At 37.4% G+C, this 19,198-nt stretch overlaps 1 protein-coding gene across 12 annotated transcripts in view; it reads right to left on the bottom strand.

The window, feature by feature from the left end:
* The window catches only part of GRID1 (glutamate ionotropic receptor delta type subunit 1), a 574,706-nt gene that overhangs the window by 220,508 nt on the left and 335,000 nt on the right, over positions 1-19,198 (bottom strand). For all 12 annotated transcript variants that reach the window (XM_090144797.1, XM_090144806.1, XM_031602451.2 and 9 more), the window contains one exon: positions 7,160-7,365. In XM_090144797.1, coding sequence (XP_090000923.1) covers positions 7,160-7,365 — 206 coding nt within the window. The remainder of the gene's footprint in view (positions 1-7,159; positions 7,366-19,198) is intronic.

Here is a 19,198-nt window from a genome sequence, read left to right as displayed (position 1 = left end):
GTGGAAAAGTACCCAAAATTGCACTGAGCATTAAGAGTTTCAAACATTAAGAAGAAAATTCCAAGAACTGCCTAAGCTTCCAATACTTGCCAGAGTTAGAATATCAAATCCCCAGCCTCGTGTTTGCCAGACAACTCCTTCATAGGGAAGTGGTGCTCCTCAGCATTCTCCACAGATAACCTCCAGGTAATCACATGTAAGTTGGGTGAGAAAGAATACAATCATCTCAAGATTCAAGATTCACTTCTTTCTTCCTTAAAGCCATTACCTGATTCCCCCCAGCATCAGTTCCTTCGCTTGTCCTACACTGATCCTACAGCAAAGTGGCTTCTCCAGCCTCAAGCATTTCTGATTTTCCATCAATTCTAAGCAGCCACTTCTCATCACTAGATTACTCCAAGCGCCTCAAACCATAGCGTGCAGTTCTGAGTCATAGCTAAGTCCTCCACCATAGAGAGAGAGGATGACACTTCTTTGTAGCATAATTCACTAAGAAGCTTTGTCCATTTCACTTAAGAGCAATTTCAGCAGCACTTCACTTAAAACTTTTATCCAAGGAGCACTGAAGGGATTGCTCACAACATTCATCTCTGTGAGACTTCAGAAGGAATTTCCACCAATTCACAGTGGAAATTTCCTTGTCAATAATACCATGATATTCTCTTTAGATGGTTCTTTTCCCACATTATTTTTCTCATTTACACCTTCTCTATCTGGAATAGAAACTGTATGTCTTGCATTGTTATTCCTTCAACAAAGTGATCTAAAACTATCAGTTTTGGTAAGCCTCAGCTACGCTTCTGTCAGATGCTTGTTCTTTTCACACATTTAATCCACATCTAATTGTTAACTTTAACAAGTGCTTATTACTAAAAAAAAAAAAACCAACAAAAACAAAACATATATTTTTAGGATGCCCATTCTCTCCTATAATTATATAACTGTTCCTTTCCAAATTCTTGAGTTTATTGTTCTGTTCCTCCACTTGCTATACAGTTGCCTTCCCTTTCAATAGCCCTTCTGCTTTTAACCCTGTGTTCAACATCACCTTTCCAACACAAGAATACAGTCTACACTACAGTCTATAGTGTATTCTACACTATACAGAACCCTACTTTGTTCTGCTTTGTAACAGGACTATTTCAGCTGGACTTCCTTTATTTATCCTAATGGAAATTTAAGATAAACTTGCTTTTCTTTCTTTTTTTTTTTTTTTTTTTAATTTCCTTATGTAGTTTTCCCTGTCTATCTTTCTGGAATATGGTTTCAGGCAAAATAATAGGCCTATAAAAGGTAACAGAGACAACTCAACATTAATATCAGTGCAAAGGAAGGTTCAGGCCTTCATGAATTTCTGCTGCACTTCTTGGAGTGCACTGCAGTACGTTGATGCTGACCCTGCCCAAAGAGCAAGAACAGCCAGTTCATGTATATGCTGATTTAATGACATTAAAAAAAAAAAAAAAAAAAAAAGATGCTCTATTCATGAGCCCAGTCAACAGAATAAAAACAGGAGATAAAATCCAGTTCCTTCAGACCAGACATTTTATCAGTCATACTGAGGGATTTAGTAAGACTGCTAGTAAAGCAGTCTTTAGACTCATAAGGACTTACTGCAACTCTTGCCAATGGACTCAATCTCCACAATTTTTTTCTCAAATGTCTCAAATGTTACCCAGGCCTCAGAAAACTGTTGTGATTTATTGTTAGAGAAGTACAAAATGGGATGCAAGCCTCATGTTTCTCACAATTACAACACTCAGGTTCAAAATTCGATGCAACATCACCAGCTGAGTCAAACAGGATTTTTAAAAGCATGATCACTTAAGCGTACCTGCAGTAGTATTTACATGAAGCTGTGTAAGCATTTAAAGAAGTAATTTGTTCACCAAATTATGACTTTATTTTCCTCTCTTCAGTGCGCCTGTAAGTCTATAACATAAGTAATGATTGCTCCAAACATATGCTTGCAGTGATCCCATATCTTGGATCATTCACAGTGGTATTTTTTGTTTATGGGGTTGGGTTTTTTTGCTTGTTTAGTTTGTTGTTGTTGTTTTCTTGCTGTTAGTCCCAAATAAGTTTGCTTCTAAGTCAAATTATCCCAAAATGGGAAGCTTTGTTTTCAGTCAGGTTGTGGCAGTTTAATGAGGTTTGTTTAGGTTTTAATTATAGCTAACACTCTCTTTAACCACAAAGAGTCTTACTGTATTGCAACTGTCAACAACAGCACACACGATTACAGCTCTGAGGAAAAAGCAGAAAATCAGATGGGGATTTGCTAAAAATCAGGCGGGTGTAATTTATCTTGAAGTATTGTACTATTGTGTAGCTATTATTTCTAACTTCTGTTACCAGCACTCACAAATCATTACCGGCTCTTTAAACAAAGGAATTACCTTCTAAAAACAGAAGAGGCATAATATTTTTCCCTGAAGTTATTCACCCATATTTCATGATGTTTATATACTGTACATAAAACAGAAATACAGACTAATACGCTGTGCATTTGCAACGTAAATAGAAAAGAGATATATGCCAATATGAACTACAAAGTTCCAGAGAATCAGTATTAAACTATTTTTTTCCTGCTTAATTCTGAGAAAGAAAAGTCTTTGTTTCTTACAGAAAAAGATTTCACACATTTACTTGTGGGTGCAGTGTTCAAGATGCCATAAATAATTCCTGTAGCTCCTATCAAGTAATTGCATGTCAGTGACTGCAGAAGGGAAAGAGAGAAGTCTGAAGCACTGGTCACAAACAAGTGCCAACTGGGAGTACTCCAGGAACGAGGTACTCAGCAACTCCGATGACCAGAAATGAAGGAAGGCCACAAATCGCTGTGAAATAGTACATAAGCAAGAAGCAGAATCTATTTTTTTTCATTTTCTTTCTTTTTTTTTTTTTTTTTTCCTTTTACCTTTAAAGAACTAGTCACACACAGGATATGAGCCAGAGAAAAAGAGTAATCATTACTTTCCAGTGAGTACGCAGAGGTGACTACATAAACAGGGCAGAGATAAATCACAACTCTAACAAAATTCTTAACACTCTGGAAGTGGAAATCTTCAGCTGCTGTTGGGATTGCAACGATTCAGATTATCCTGCCTCAACAATTCAGGGCTTTAGCATTAATTTTTAATGCAATTAATCTGCTCTCTACTATACGTTTTTTATTTTTGCTTTTTACTTGCTTGCAGTACTAGGCATATGACATGCAAAGTGCTCTGCTTCCAGCTGGCATGCTGCAGTGATATGCATACATACTGGGCACCTCATTGCAGTCAGCTTACTAGCTTACAGGCGGGACAGTCTTGCAAGTAATAATATCATTCTCAAAGACCTATCTAAACAGAAATATTTTGCACTTCACTGAAGCTGTCAAAAAAACAAGTCATGCTGAGTTAAAGGTTTTGTAAAGCCAAGAATTCCTTCTCTTTTCAAATCAATAACCACATGCAACTGTTACAGTTTCTGCTTTACTGGTTTACAAAAGTACAAGTGATAACACTGGGAAGTAGGATGACTGAAGTCTATAAAGCAACTGATGTCACCTATGGTTTTGAAGAAAAATCTCATCAAGATTTACATCCCAAACAAACCATATGAGTTCTGTGAAGAAGAAAAAAGAAGCCTCAGCAATTGTTACTGCAAATCCGCAATAGAAAACTTAAGAAACCCTAACCTAAAAGATCTCTTTCTCCTCTTCAAATACACTGTGTAAAAAATGTACGAAATCTAAATTTATTCACATAACAAATGTTTCCTGATAGGTCTTCAGGAGGACCCCTGGGTCATCTAGCACATTCCTTCAAACTAGTTCAGGAAAGATGGCTGCACTAAGCTACCCAACCGTTTTATTTAGCGTGCTCTTGAATGCCCTGAAGGACAATGCCTTGCTGACCTCTTGCCAACCACTCACTATGTCTAATTGACCTCCCTGGGAGAAAACTTGCCTTGTTTAGCTTCAGGTCATAACTTCCTGTTAGACCACCCATCATCACCTCGTATAATTCCTCCTCCTCCTCCTCTCATGTTTCTTCTCAAATATGTCAGTTATACTCCCGTAGGCAGGCTGTATGTACTGTGCTCCTGAGACCTGTCTTCACAGGTCACGCTCTCCTATCCTTTTATCATTCTTGACACCAATCTTTGTACTGTTTTCATGTCTCCATATAGTGCAGAGCTCTTAATGATAAAAGCAATCCCTACAAATGTAGGATTCTACTTGCAACCAAAAAAATATATCCACTGGGCAAGTGGAAGAGTCAGGCAGAACCCGGATCCCTCCATAGGCTGGTTTTCAGAGGGGAGCCTTCTGAACCTCACATCCTGGCATAGGGGCCAAAGACAGTAACAGCTGTGTGCCCCCCCTCCATCTCTCACTGAATTGTCCTCCTTTCTTTCTATATATTTCCTTGTGGGGAAATCACATTGTCTGGTCTTCAAAAAAATAATAATTCACTCTTACATGCTTACTTAGAGGTGAGAATGGTTTGGCATGCAAACAGAACAGTGGCACCAGGCCAAGCACATACAAAAGGACTTCTGCAGGCGGAGACGGAAGCATTTTTCTCAAAACGATTAAGGAAACACACGTGCTCCATAGATGAGGTTTGCTTTAATCCCAAAGCATGACCTTTAAAAGCAAAATCAGGGATGGCTAATGTAAGTGTATTTATATTCTGTTTTCTGAATAGGCCGATTACATGCTTATACCTATACCATCAAAAAGATTCTTTTTTTCCCTCTCTTCCTCCCTTCTCTCAGACTCAGCAATTCAGCAGCATAATAACTAGCATTTAAAATCTATGAAAATGTCAGTAATCTCCGCTGCATTAAGGCTGACACATCACAGAATCTGGCACAAAGCCAGAAAAGTAAAAACAATGTCTAAATGAAAACCAAGAGAGAAAAAAACCCTAAAATTGAGTTCTGTGCTTTGGAAAGGCTTTCATATATGAGATTTCAGAGTCCTCTAACTCTAGATCTCATCTGAAATTAGATGGGATCTCTCTTGCCCACCCAAGAGATGATAAGCAGGACTGAAACATGGATCCATACTTTTAGAGGGAAAAATGTATCACTTTCAATATCAAACAAGCAAAATAAATCTTGTGCCTGCTTCAAATGACTGATGGGGATGACTTTTGCTTAGAAAAAATTGTTACAATCATTCATGTCAGGGTTCACAATCCAGACAGTCTGAGAATGTCTCTTGTTTTTATTATGCATTCCACAAGAGGGTCTTTATGAAACACTTGAAAAAGAAAATAAAAATCAAGATTTGTCATTTAGCCAACAGATTTTAAACAAAACTGGCTGAAGTTTTTCCAAGAGACTTTTCCTCAACTACAAAATATCAACTAAGCAACTAATTTTAACAAGGAATCTCTGCTACATATAGAATTTACACTGCCAGAAATTGTACATGGGATCACAAAGTGGCTGAGGCTGGAAGGGTCCATCAGGCCTGGGTCCATCAGGCCAACCATCAGTAAGCTGCTCTTACTGCCTATGTCCAGCCTCCAGTAGTGAGGTATTCTTCCCTACCTCACACACCTTGAATCTCGAGTCTTTTGAGAGCTCCTTTCAAAGATTTACATTTTCTTTTATAAAGCTTTTCTGAATCAATCAAGATTCAATACAGGAAGATTGCCAAATAAATTACTTCTCATTTCTACCTACAGTTAAACTCCTGTAGGGATCTGGAAATATATCAAGATCATTAGCCTTAATGCCTATAATAGACACTGCTTTAAGGTGAAGTGAGTAGTAAAACAGTTTAATACATTAGCCCCTACACTCCGGAGACCTTCAGGGTCCTGGCCAGGCTTGCTTCCTGATAACATTTGCAGGAGTCTGGGACACTGAAAGGCAACAGACCCTCTTGCTGGTGCACATCATAATAAAACACACATGACGATTTCTGTTCAATACCTGGCTCGGAAATGTTGTGAGGACCCCCTGGAAAACCAATTTCACCTATCTTTGCTAGAGGTCTACTATGAAGCAAATAATGCTACTGACTGAGCTGTGTAAGCTAACTCTACTTCTAAGGCATGAACTCCCTTGATCCTCGACTGAAAATCCTTCTGCACGCACAAACACAACTGAAATCTGTCCCTGTGCTCAGTCCTGCTCAAGCTACTCCTTTGCTATGTTTATATATGATAAAATTAACTCCATTAGTTTTAAAAATTACCACTGAACATAAATACGGAGAATTTACTTATGTTGCTATCTTAAAAAAAAAAAAAAAAAAAAAAAAAAAAAAAAAAAGCCCTAATGAGCTAGTTTAACTTGATTTTTTTAAAAATTGCATATTTTTTTAAGTTTAGCAGACTACGATATTGCAGAAGTGGTAATTAGAAATAGGTCACATCCATATTTTAATTTCTTGGTTCATCCTTATCCCTGGTTGGTTAAAAAAAAAAAAAAAAGCCCAATTCTTCACTAATGAACATACATGAAAGTTAGGCTGAGGATCCAACTCATATTCTCCACTCTGACATATAAAAAGCTCTGCAAAATAATCCATTATTTAATATTTTAAAGGCTGGATAAAGCTAATTAGTGCCAAAAATTAGCCCTTAGCACAACATTAATTATGAGTTCGCCCAACAGCCACATCCCTGTCCTAATGAGCATTAATGACTCCAAGAAATCATCAAGAAAAAGGCAAACATACAATTCCTACTTTGTACTTGATAAAACACCGTGATTCAGCTGCCAAACATCAGTAATGCACACTTTTGCAACAAGTCTGGAGATTTCCACAGATGATATTCCCAAACATGTTATGTTACATTTCTAATATACCACAGTAGATTTTCCAGTCACTTCGGACAGTGTTGAAATCCGAGTCAAGAGTACTGGTATGAAAGACAAGCAAAAAAAAAAGAATAATTTCCCCACTGAACTGTGTTTCATATTGAAAGCGTCCATCTGGTCACCACCTCCCCATTTGCATTTACTGCAAAGTTTCCATGAAATGAAGTATGTTACATTTTTATACTCTGAAACTGATCTGACAAAGAACGTTCAATGCTTACCAACCATCACTGTCAAAATCTACCACTTCCAAAAACATGGCTAGGTATCATATAAGTCATCATATACATTCTTGAAATGTTGATAAAAATAACTGTTCACTGACCTCATTAATAAAAGTCTGGGCTCCCCGTGGGCTTAGAAGTAAGATAGCCCTTCGTAATGTGTCCCGATAGCGGTTCAGCTCTTCTGTTTTCATTGTGGTGAAAAGGTTGGCAAAGACTCTGCTGATGTTCCTGTCCACTTTTTGTAATGACACATCAAGTCCCAGCCTGGAGGCCTGATCGAGAAATCCCTGCAGTCCGCGTATATCTGTAACACAGGAGCAAAAAAAAAAAAAAAAAAAAAAAAAGACCGCTGCATCAACCTCTGCCAATTAGGCAAGCATCACTAATTAGGTGGAAAAATACTCCTTTTATTTCCTGTAGCGCTGTCAGAAGAGCATTCCACACAGCCTCACATGTCTAGGGCAGCCATTGCCCACAGCTCCCTTTCATAGGCAATGGCAGCAGGGAAAACCCGTAAGTTCCCTTCCCTGGAGGTCTCTGAAGCACTCTTTGAAAGAGCAGAACACGTGGCTGCATGGCTGTGGATACCTCCCTTCAGCAGCTCAAGGCCACAGGGCTGAACCCGGCACAAAGGCAGTCCCACCCCAAGCAAATCACAGCTCAAATGCAGAAAGCCAGCAGGAGATGGCGAAACAAGGGGATAAAGATCTCACCCCTAAGCCTCCCTCCTTCTCCTTCAACCTGACTCATATAAGATCATGCATGCTTTTCTCTTAAAAAAATTAAGATGTTCAGTATATATACAGCCCTCCTTTTTTCTTCCCCTTCTACAAATCCATGAAACAGTACACAAAGCTCCCAAGTGCTAGGATATATTAAACTGTAAAAAATACAGCATTTCAATATGGGAAATTATGCAAACAAACCCTTCAAAATCAGTTTATTTGAGCTCTACTCCTCAACTTCAAGCTGACTGAACAAAATCAGTTTTGCTAACCCAATTTGTTAGGACATTAACATGGAAGAACACATTTCATTATACTTTCATGCTGAAAACTGCTGGTTCAAACTGTACTCTGTCTTCATGACTATCAGCATTTTTCAATAATAAATGTCTGAGTTTTTATTTTGTAGTGAAATTTCAAGCAAGGAAAAGGTCAAAGCTTATATTGAACCAGGTTGCTCTCATTATTAATAGTGACCTGACAGCAGCTGTATCATGTCATAAGAAGCCCTTAATTTTATTTCAAATATGTATAGAGCTTGTTTTGATAAGAAGGCATTTTTAACTCTCCTCATATTTGCTTCTCACACTTTTATTATGAAAGTTCCTGGGTGAGACTGCACAGTGTAAGTTAGAGTAAACATCCAAATATGTAGCCTTTTTAAAGCAAGAACAAAAGATTTGGGACAGTTTCATGGAAGGCAGCATTGCTGCTTTGTTAAATTGCAGGGGTTGCCCATAACTGCAACAATATTTATCTCAAGTACATGAAGAAACTGGAAACATGCTGACTGATGTGACCCGTAGAACCTAGGAAACACAAATGCAGCCATAGCTGTTGTAGCCAATGGACAGGCCCAGGGAGGATGCCTCCATCAGGACAGCCTCACCCCAAGCCTTTCATAGACAGTGAACATCTCTGTATCTATAAACTAGATTTTAAAACCTTTTTTCTGTTTGTTTAATTCTGAAAGTAAGGAAGTTCTCTGATAAAATTTTAATTATCAATACCACAAGGCACCACTGAAGAGAAGGGATCAAAATCCAACCTTCTTCAAGAAAGCAGAATTCCTTGTTGCTTCATAGGAATAAGCTTTTAGATCACTACTGATCTTGGCATGACATGACCATGAAATACATATACAAACTTCTTTTATCTTTCCCCACAAGAGAAGTATTGCATGAGACATAACAAAAGTAACATCTTGCAAGGTTGCACCAGCTGAAAGTCTTAAGTGCAACATCAATTAAGTAGTAAATACTAGATCCAGAAATAAGACACTGAAAGTTACCTTCAGTATATTCACACTTCTATCTAAACATGGAAACGGTCATTAATGTGATTCACTCAGATTCAGGAAAGAGTCACAATTATGAAGAAACTTGAGAAAAGAACAGAAATGAAGCTAGTGATGTGATGACCACAGCAGACTTAACTTGGACAAAGTTGCTGAGATGATGCCTCCAGCCAAGTCCATGCTCAGCATGGTGCCCTCGTGGGGCTCTGCTGGTGATACAGGCAAGCCCACAGCAGCTCTGTCACACACAGGTTATCTGCTGGGCATCTGCTGGTCTCCAAAATCCTGAGTCACTGAAGAAAGGATGGGTTGGAATATGCCAGAGGAATTCAGCACTCGTGTAACTGCTAAATATTGGAGGTTGCTGAAATGATGACAGTGACAAACAACTGTTGTCTACAGGTTAAAGTATTTTATTAAAGTTGTCAAGCCAAGTTTGGATTTTACTAATTTAAATTCCATAAACTTGCGTTCATTCCTATACATGTGCTCACTTAATGGGTCTGTGATACTAGAAAACAATTTTTTTAATGCTGTTTAGTCTTTCAAGAATGACTGCAGTGCTTGACAAACAGTAAGAAAATATGTTTACAAAATACATGGCTTATTAATAACCTGATGTCTGTGTAAGCATCTGAAGTCATCGTTGCACAAAGGAAGCTTGTTTACCAAAAACTGACCACGCTGATATTGCTCTAGGTTTTTCTGCCTTATGTTTTCAGCTGACCCTCCAGATCACTGGTTAAAAAAACTGCTGTAGACCAGCATAAAATCCTTGATGTGTATGGTAAGGCAATTTGGACTTGGAAGAGCAATTTGTATTCTCTCACAGTACTTTGTATTCCCTCACAATTTCTTCTTTTTTCCAAAGGAAAATAGCCTACTTTCCAATTTTTTTAAAAAAAGGGAAAGGACTCATATTTTTTCCAGCTTGACAACAAAGCAAACTCTGAAATGGAAGGAACTGTCCAAGCTCAAGTGTACAAACACAATCTGTCAGTTTTTCACAGATATAAATGAATGCGAATTTATTCAGTGTTGGCAATTAGAAAGAATTGCATGACTGTATCTTCCTCAACGCTGACATGCCTGTTCCTACACGACACTGGGGAGGAAGAGAAGGCTTGGTAGGAACTCAGAAATGGGAGTGGGAATTGAAGAGCAATTTGCAGGGGTGAGTAACCAATTTAGCTGCCTGACTAATGGGACCTTTCTTCTCAAATAATTATTTGCTATTGTTACCAAGAGGGCAATCAATTCTTAAAACGTATGAGTACAGAAACACACAAACACATGCACATATGCAGGAGCATCTGCTTATAAATCATAATGAATTAAGCTCAGCTTTATTTTGTCTGACATATCACATGAGAAAATAACTTGATCTTCTCTTTTTTTCCTACATTTAGTAGATCACAAATCCATTCAATGTAAAATAAAACCAGATCTTGGTTCCATGGTAGTTCAAACAAATACTAACAGAAATTCAATTGTGAATTTATTCCTATAAATGCAGTTGTTAAGTGCATGTACTTTGTCTCCTGTAGTCTTAACAGTGACTCTTTATGTTTTATTAATGCTCAAATTCTAACATGAGAATTATCCTGAACTATTACTAATAATTCCTCATGCCCAATCATTTCATACTTCATAGGAAAAGCACAGCAATCTGAACTCAATAACTGTTAAATACTTGTTCCTAGACTGCCTGATAAAGAAAACAGCAGTATGCTGTATCTACATAACCTACACCCATCTCTGCCTTTAGCAGTTACTTTAGCTCAGGGCGTAGCCTACACTCAACCACAGAAGTCCCTCTGTGTGATTTTAATCATCTCACTGCCCATGTATATCCATCTCATGCACCTTTAACATGGCAAGCAGAATTTCAGAGACAGTATCCAAAATTCACTCTTTAGCAAATATCAACTTCTTGGCAGTGATGCAACACCTCCACTCAAAAAGGAAAATGACACTACGCACAAAAAGATGAACCTCTCTCATAAAACGTATCTGTAAAACCCTGTAATAATTGGATATGTATGAAATACTCTAGTCTTAAATACAACCACATGAAATTAGCAGGTTGTAACTGGAACTAACTCGGAACTATGTCCTTCCAGTTACATCTGGCTTGGGAGGGAACTGCTGTAGCTGAGGGCCCTTTTCTTAATTCTGACAGATATGCTATGCATTCAGATTTGACAACAGGAGATCGAGAAGATTTTTTTTTTTTTTTTTTTACTATGTCTGCAAAACAAAGGCAAGCTATAAAAAAGGGAGATTTATTGGACTATAAGATAAAATCATTTACTGCTTGAGATTATGTTGATCACTGCAATGTTTATTGGAAGACATCTCTAAAAGCATACCGTATGTGGCATTAGCTTCCACTAGGTAAAGCTTCTTTTCATTTACAAAGCAATCCATTTTTGTCATATTACTTGCAATCTTGATTACAGAAAAAAAATATATATATTGGAGAGTCTATGATAACATTTGCTGTCATTAAGTTGTAGTATCTGATTCTCGGCCTTGACACAGCTTAAAGCTAACATTTTTGTGTGAAACAGCTGTACAATTGGGCACAACTGGCCTCTAAGGATGGCTCATTGCAGAAAGAAATTTCCAGGAGGTAGAGAGCAGTATATATTGTCCTTTCAACATCAGTTCCTAACCCCAGTTGACATAAAAAGAAGCAGCACATGACCAGGAAATGTGCCACCTTGGACAGAAAAAAGCTGGAAGGAAACAAGCTGGAGCTGAAAGCTGGGCTGGAGAAGCTCCAAGAAATAATTTCACACTCTTTCACTCTTATCCATCAGCACGTAAATTTTAGGAGCACTGAAGTATCATCACCAAGCTGTATTATCGAATAACACCAATCTTTTCACTTGTACATTTGTAAAAGAGAAAAGTAAATAAGTGTGAAACACAATGAGATGAGGCAGAAAAGGCTGAGCTTTTGGGTTCTCATTTGCTTGAATGTAGGCTCTATACTTCACACTTCAGCATTCTATTTATTTGAGCATAATTTTGGTGATATTTTTAAGCAGTAACAAGCGTGTCAAAGAGAGTTGGATGGTTTCATTATTTTAGCACTTATACACTTCTAAAAATACATTCCATTTTCCCAACATTTTAGAAACAATATCAAGGCATTTCTTCCTTGCGCTTAAGCTTTAAGAGAAAACAAGAAAAAAGAAATCCATTTCTTAATGGATATTTCTTACTTTTAATAAGAAGATATTCTGCTTTATTGTAGGTTTGTATCTTTTGATTGTGCATAATATTTCCCACTTGTAATTTAGTTTCTTAAGACAGAATAAAATACATATGTAGGATTCACTGGTTTGGAAGATAATCTACAAGCTCTGAAATGGTTCTCCTAAACCACTTCGTTTTCATGGGTTTCCTTTCATTTTACCTCTTTTCACAATTGCAAACTGTTTACATAAGAAATAAGGAATAATAAGACTGACAAAAGAAACAGATGCACATCCCGGAGATCAGACCTCTGCTGCATTGTACACTTTCTGAATGAATGATTTTGAATATCATCTATGGGTTCTTGCTAGAGATAATAACCTGCCTGAAGGATTTGAATATACACTAGTATTTTAGAAAACTGAAAGTAGACATCAGAAGCGGCTCCTCTTCTTATGTTAATAAGTAACAAAGTTCTCTTCCTTCAAATAGGGAATAGAATACAGCTTATGCTTCCAAATGGGAATTATTTTATACATACCATCTATAACAATTCAACTTCCAGCAAGCACTGAGATTTTCAACCTGAGAGACTCACAATGCAATTCTGACTGTGAGTAGTGTTCAGACCAGAAGAAAACAACAGCAAAGTCTGTAACAATATATGTTATAACTACAGTATATGACTGAATTACTATTTGAATGTACATTCTCATTAGAACCCATTGAAAATGTAAAATGACATGGCTAAGGCTAATTTTCTATTTCTAAAAAAAAAAAAAAAAAACAACTTTTTCCCCTCTGTTCTTACAATCTCTCACTATGCATGTAACATCTCTCTCCACCTACTGCATGTCTGTCTGTATATTTCAACAGTCAGTGCTAAGGTAACTGCTGACAGCCAGATCATTCTTATACAAATGATGGAATGCACCATTTCTACACTGTCTGTGATTTAGTTATCTCATTCGTAAGTTTCACCTGAAAAGTTTTCTGCTAAAAAGACCCTTTTTGCTCATTACATGCTTTTAGATATGCCAGAAATCAAAATAATTTCTAATTTCACTCAGTAACTAATAATCATACGAGCACAGTAAATCCATGAAGTCATAGCTTTATTTCAATGAAATACAATTTCATTGTTTTCTTCTTATTATTATTATTCAACTTATATAAGAATAGCTATACCAGATGAGACCAAATGAGACGTTCTGTCTTGCTCTATAACCTGTTTTGGATAGCGTAAAACAGGAGCAGTCACACAGTGATACTTCCCTCTAACACTCTCCCAACAATTCACAGTTGGCAGTGAAGGGAATACATCAGGAAGATGTATCTCTTGTGTATTTCTATGCATTCCACAGCTATATTTCTGCATTATAACCCTCGGTGCCAATGACTTCATAGAGTAGTAGTTTTTCCTTTGTCCATGCAAACTATGAGCAGCCAGATTAAGTGCATCTTTAGCAGTTTTAACCTGGGAATTTCCAGGAATTCAATGGACTTTCTCCCCACTTTACTTTCCTAGGTAGTTCTACTAGTATAGATCAGATACAAAACAATGTGCCAGTGCTGGCTCTGCTAGACCAACCAGGCACTATGCACTGCCCTTCAGACCTAGAAGCTGCATTGCCTCTTCTCAAAAAAGTTACAGGGAAGGGAAAAAAAAAAGAAATTCTACGATTTCTGGAAAGAATAAAGCAGACTAGCAGAAGTGTAAGCTTTGAAAAATACAGGGAGCATTGATTTGCCATTTAAGTCTAGATCACAGCCTGACATTTGACCACTTCTCAGAAGAAACTGAAGATCTTACCGTGTGTTTTGATATGAATTCAAAGGTATAACCAGAACCCCTTGCGATATCAAAGGCTGAGTTTGTATAATGGCTAAGGAATTACTTTTATTAAGCAGTTACACTACATGCATAGATTCCTTTATTACATTTTTAAACAAAGAAAAGGTCTACAAATAGAGACTAAACAGATAGCGGTGATTTTTCACTCCTGAATGGATGAGGGACAGAAGAAATCAGGAAGTCAGATCTGTGTACAAGCAAATGTTTTCAGATTTGATTTGCAATAGGAGACAGATGTGACAATAATATTAAAGGTTACTCTACACAACTGATGCTTCATACCTGAAGCAGCTGGTCCGGTCTGAAGCTTCTCAGGAGGCCCAAGAGCAGAAAAACTTTTTAAAGGCTACAACAATCCTTTCGCATTTAGCATGCAAGCTCAACTACAGGTCTCTCCTGCTGGATTTTAATGCTTAGCATTCAAAAGCACAAGGGAAACCACCTCAGGAAATTCATTACTGTTGGAAAAAAAGTGGACATATGCTGCAATTGTTGTGAAAAGGAAATTCACTAGAGAACTAGCATTTCTATTCAAATCACTCATCTAGCTCTTCCAGGTGCAATAATTGCCAACTGTTTGTCCAATGGTGAACCACTTAAATGAGCTGTAATAGCTCCTCATCTCATTACTGTTGCTAATACATAAAAATACTTCTGAGGACAATATGTAGTGTTAGTGCTGTATCTTCTTTTAGGAGATAAAAATAGAGGTATTGACAGACATCATGATTTTGCAGATAAGCATCTTAAGTTTAAACAAGTGACTGTTTTATATCATTTAAATTATCTTAAAGTAATGAAAATAAACTACTGAGCCTAATATTTGCTCTGGCTGAGTGTAAGTAATTCTAAGCTTCCATCCACCAAGACATTAGGAGAATGTACTTGTATTTTTCTTCTTTTGGAGAGCTGAGATGAATCTTCTTAAGGCCATGTGTTTTTACACAAAAATCTGAATGAAAATCTAAGGCTGGGTTTTGGGGACTGCAAGCCTGTTTGCTTTAATGCACTTTTACTGTTGTTATTGTATTTTAAGCTTGGTTATTGTACTTTGATACACGATGTACATCCTTCAAAACTAAGTCCAGTCACCCTAAATTAGATAAACAATTGCAAACAAATGAATCCTGAAATAATTTGAATGGATAGAGAAAATGTCTTCAGTAGAAAGGCAAAAGGCATCTCTTCACCTTGAAAGAAAACACAAAGTCAGCTGAGAATTTGAAAGAGATTCATTCTTTGTAGCTACGCAAAGACAAGTGCGCATAGCCAAATGTCCAGCAGAGAGAAGGAAAAATTGCTCCCTTTCATTTTAATGGAATGCAGAATAACTGTCCCTCTAGTTTAAATCAACTTTAAAAACTACACATTCCAATCTCAAGAGAGATTGCAATAAAATTCCTGCAGATAAAGAAATTAAATTCCCCCTTGAGGAAAGGCTACTGGCAGGAAGACCTTATTCTTTTATATGTGCAACTGTAATTATTGCTTGCATTTATATACCACCTTTCAGCTAAGGTGCTCAATGTACTTTATAAACACCTGCACTGTATAATAAAGTATACACTATAAATACACATTACAGAAGCTAGTTGCTGTTATACCTACTTAACTACGTGTCAGCAAATCATAATTCAACTCTGTTAAGGAAACATTCTCCCTCTGCAGTGTTTCTGTAGGTTCAAGCAGAAGTCAAGAGCCCTGGACACACAGCTGGCAAACAGGCTCTAGGAGCTGCAAGCTCTCGTGTTTGTGAGACCATCTGGGGGTTGAGTTCTCACTGATAAGCTGTGACTTCTCTCTAAGGTTAGTGCTTCTCAACTAGTCCCAGATTTGGACAACCACATCCTCACTGATGTGTGTTTCGTAATATCTCCAGACCTTTATGCTAAGAAGTCTAAATGATGCATTGGTTGTTGAAAAAGTTCCACTCCGCTCCTTTCCTTTTCAGAGAATTCACCACAATTTCAGTGTGGTGGCACAGAATTCCAAGCTGAGTCAATCCCAAACTATGTGGCCAGTATTTGGTGACTGGCTGACAAGTCAAGGACAATGGTGAGCATATTTTTAGGTCAGAACTCAGGAAGAACCACCCTGTGGCCACTCTGTGTCATTCAAATATTGTTGACCAGGCTGTAACTAAGAGAGCAGCAACTGAAATCTGGAAATTTCTTTTCCTTGGCTCTTCATTTCCTTGTGAGCCATTTTGCCTCACAAAGTGCATTTTTCTACAGACACTGAATGCAGAAGATCAGCACTGTTCTTTCCTTTACATTTTGAAGCTCATTTTTGCAGTATTGCCTCCATCTAACTATGTAAAATCAATTACAGACTCCTCTGTTTTCCAGTGTAGTTTGTTAAAAGCAAGATAAGATGGATTCCTACTGAGATAACGAATCTCTTGCGGTGGCGTGAGGAGCTGAAAACAGAAACTAAGTTCATGTCACGTATAATGACCGTCAATTAGTCTGTCTCATAGTAAGAAATTAACAAAAAGACAACTGCAAATTTTTTATTTGCATTATGACAGCCACTTTCAGTATGATGGCAAACACAAGTATTCTATTCTCCAGCAACATGACTGATCCCAGAGGGGAAGAAAAAAAAAAAATCAACAAATATTCTGAAGAATAAAAACACAAATTTGCTTATATTTGTCATCAGCTAAAATATCCCCAGGCATCCCTCTGTTAGCTCCAAATTTTTGGAAAATAACGAGTAATGATTACTGAAAAGACAACTGGTAACACCAAGGTAGCACACTGTACCGAGATTAGTGCCAAAAGATTCTCCACTCCTCATACTGTAAACAAAAGTAACACATTTTAACAGAATGAAAAACGAGATGTTTTAGGTCTTAGTCCTACAAACATTCAAGCTCTTCTTCAGTTTTGCGTGAAGAATCTCAGCTCCAAGTCCCCTCCCACGTATGAAATCTCTCAACATATGAATAAGTGTTCACATAGATACTGCACGCTGTGATTTATGATCAAGATAAACACTTCAGCTGTGCAGAGTGCACTCCTACCTTTCAGGATGTGAAGCCCTTTTTTTCTTTAAGTAGTAATAAAAAAAGAAACAAGCAAAATCCTTACACCTTTTTAACCAGCCCTCTTCTCCAATCTTCAGGTGGGTTTTTATCAGCTTGTGGCTGTATTGCAGTACGCAGCTATTCTGAAAGCACAGCAAACTTGCTCTTGAAAAGCATGCTTTTCATTGGTTTCATACGTGCCCTGACAAGTTTCACCAAGCACTCCATTACAAAAGTAAAAGCCATCTTGAAAACATAGCTATTTTTCTTCTCTTAACTACATTTGTATAGAGCAGTAGCACAGAGAAATATTTACAAGCCTGGAAAAATACTGCCCCCTCATTGAGGGTTCTCAATTTACTTCAGTGACGCTAGGTTTTTTATTTGCATACTTACAGACTATAGCATGTCCCATAAATACATATATATATAAGCATATCCCATACACACACACAAATATATATATGAGAAAATGAAATGAGAGCTATATGCCTCAGTAAGTTTAAATTGAGATTCAACTGTGGGATTCATCAAGACAAAGTTTAAGTGCAACTCCCCCAGAATCTGACAAGCTTCTCTCTCCTGAATATAACTATTAATATGAAGGCCCATTAGGAAGCCCACATACCCTAAGGTTAACATGAAGAGGTCTACTTTTTCTCCCCTAATTAACCTAATTCGTCAGCTAATGTCTTGTAATTTGCTGGAAAGGCATAAGGCAATTCTGAATGCCATTGGGAAAAGATTTATCATTAGAAAAGGATGTGAGGAACACCACTGGCTGAGCAGCACCATGCAGGTGCCAATAGCATCCATGTGGGCTGGCAGATCTGCACATCTTAATGTGGCTCACCAGAGCAGACACTGTGCTAATTGCAGTTACTTCAAATAAAGCAATGGCTTGGAAGAAGAGGAGAAGTTATGCCAGAAAGAATAAGATAGTATATTACTGCCAGGCATCCAAAAGTCTGATCAATCAGGTAAGGTCAAGACTTTAATGTAATTACTGACTTCTCATTTTCTTATCCTTCAGAAATAGCTGGAGAGGAGGAAACAGCTATCTCTGTAAGAAATAAAGCAATGAAAGGAAAATGAAAAAGATTAAAAATACAACTAAAAATTTCACATGAATTTTACATAATTTAATGCCCAAGAGGAAAAAAAAATAAAAAACACACTAAATCTGCTCAGCTCATGAGAACTACTCAGCATGTGATGCTTTCCTACAAAAGCATGGAAAATCTGTTTGAACTCTAGATGAACTAGCTACAGGTTTTCAGATTAATACGCAAGTTTTTATCTTTTATTTTGCTCCTCACTCTAGGTAGAATAAATCCCAGCTTTTTTTTCCCTGAGAGATCGCACATTGAGCTCTGCCTCTTGATAGCTGTAAGGTAACTTCCATGTACTGTAAACAATCAGAAATACAAAGATGAGATAAGGGCTCTACCTCACATTCTCCTAGCCCATTCATGCTCCATGTGCACATAATGCCTATTTTAGTCTTCTTACTTACTTATGCTTGAGCATAAACATCATGATAATCGTAGTGCTTTGATGCTATTCAATACACACTAACATTTCTGCGTCTTCAAAGTGTATTTGATTGTTATAATTAACGAATTTCTGGGAGTTATGAGGCAAGAGACTTCTTAGAAGTTGATCACTGAAACACTTTTCTAAAAACCAGTTGGAAGCCTTTAGAAGGCTGAGTAACTGTCTTTTAGACATCTTCGTTATTTTAGCGTCTTAGGTTCACTTCAGCTCAGGTATTTCTTCCAAGTCCCTTCATTCATACAATCATCCATTCATACCATCATCCCTCATACTATCACAATGTTGCTCTTGGTCACTGAGTACATTAACAGTCTGTGCCTTCTTTCTTCTCACCCTTAGCATTTATTTAGATTCTTCTCCTGATGTAAAACTACACTGACTTACACAGCAGCACAGACAATATAGTCATAAAGTTCAAGGAATGAGACAACCGTGTAAGCTGCTGGAAACACCCTCATTTCAAAA

This window comes from Phasianus colchicus, chromosome 8 (assembly GCF_987193195.1).
Source record: "Phasianus colchicus chromosome 8, bPhaCol1.hap1.1, whole genome shotgun sequence".
NCBI lineage: Eukaryota > Metazoa > Chordata > Aves > Galliformes > Phasianidae > Phasianus > Phasianus colchicus.
This window is presented reverse-complemented; position numbering and strand designations above follow the sequence as displayed.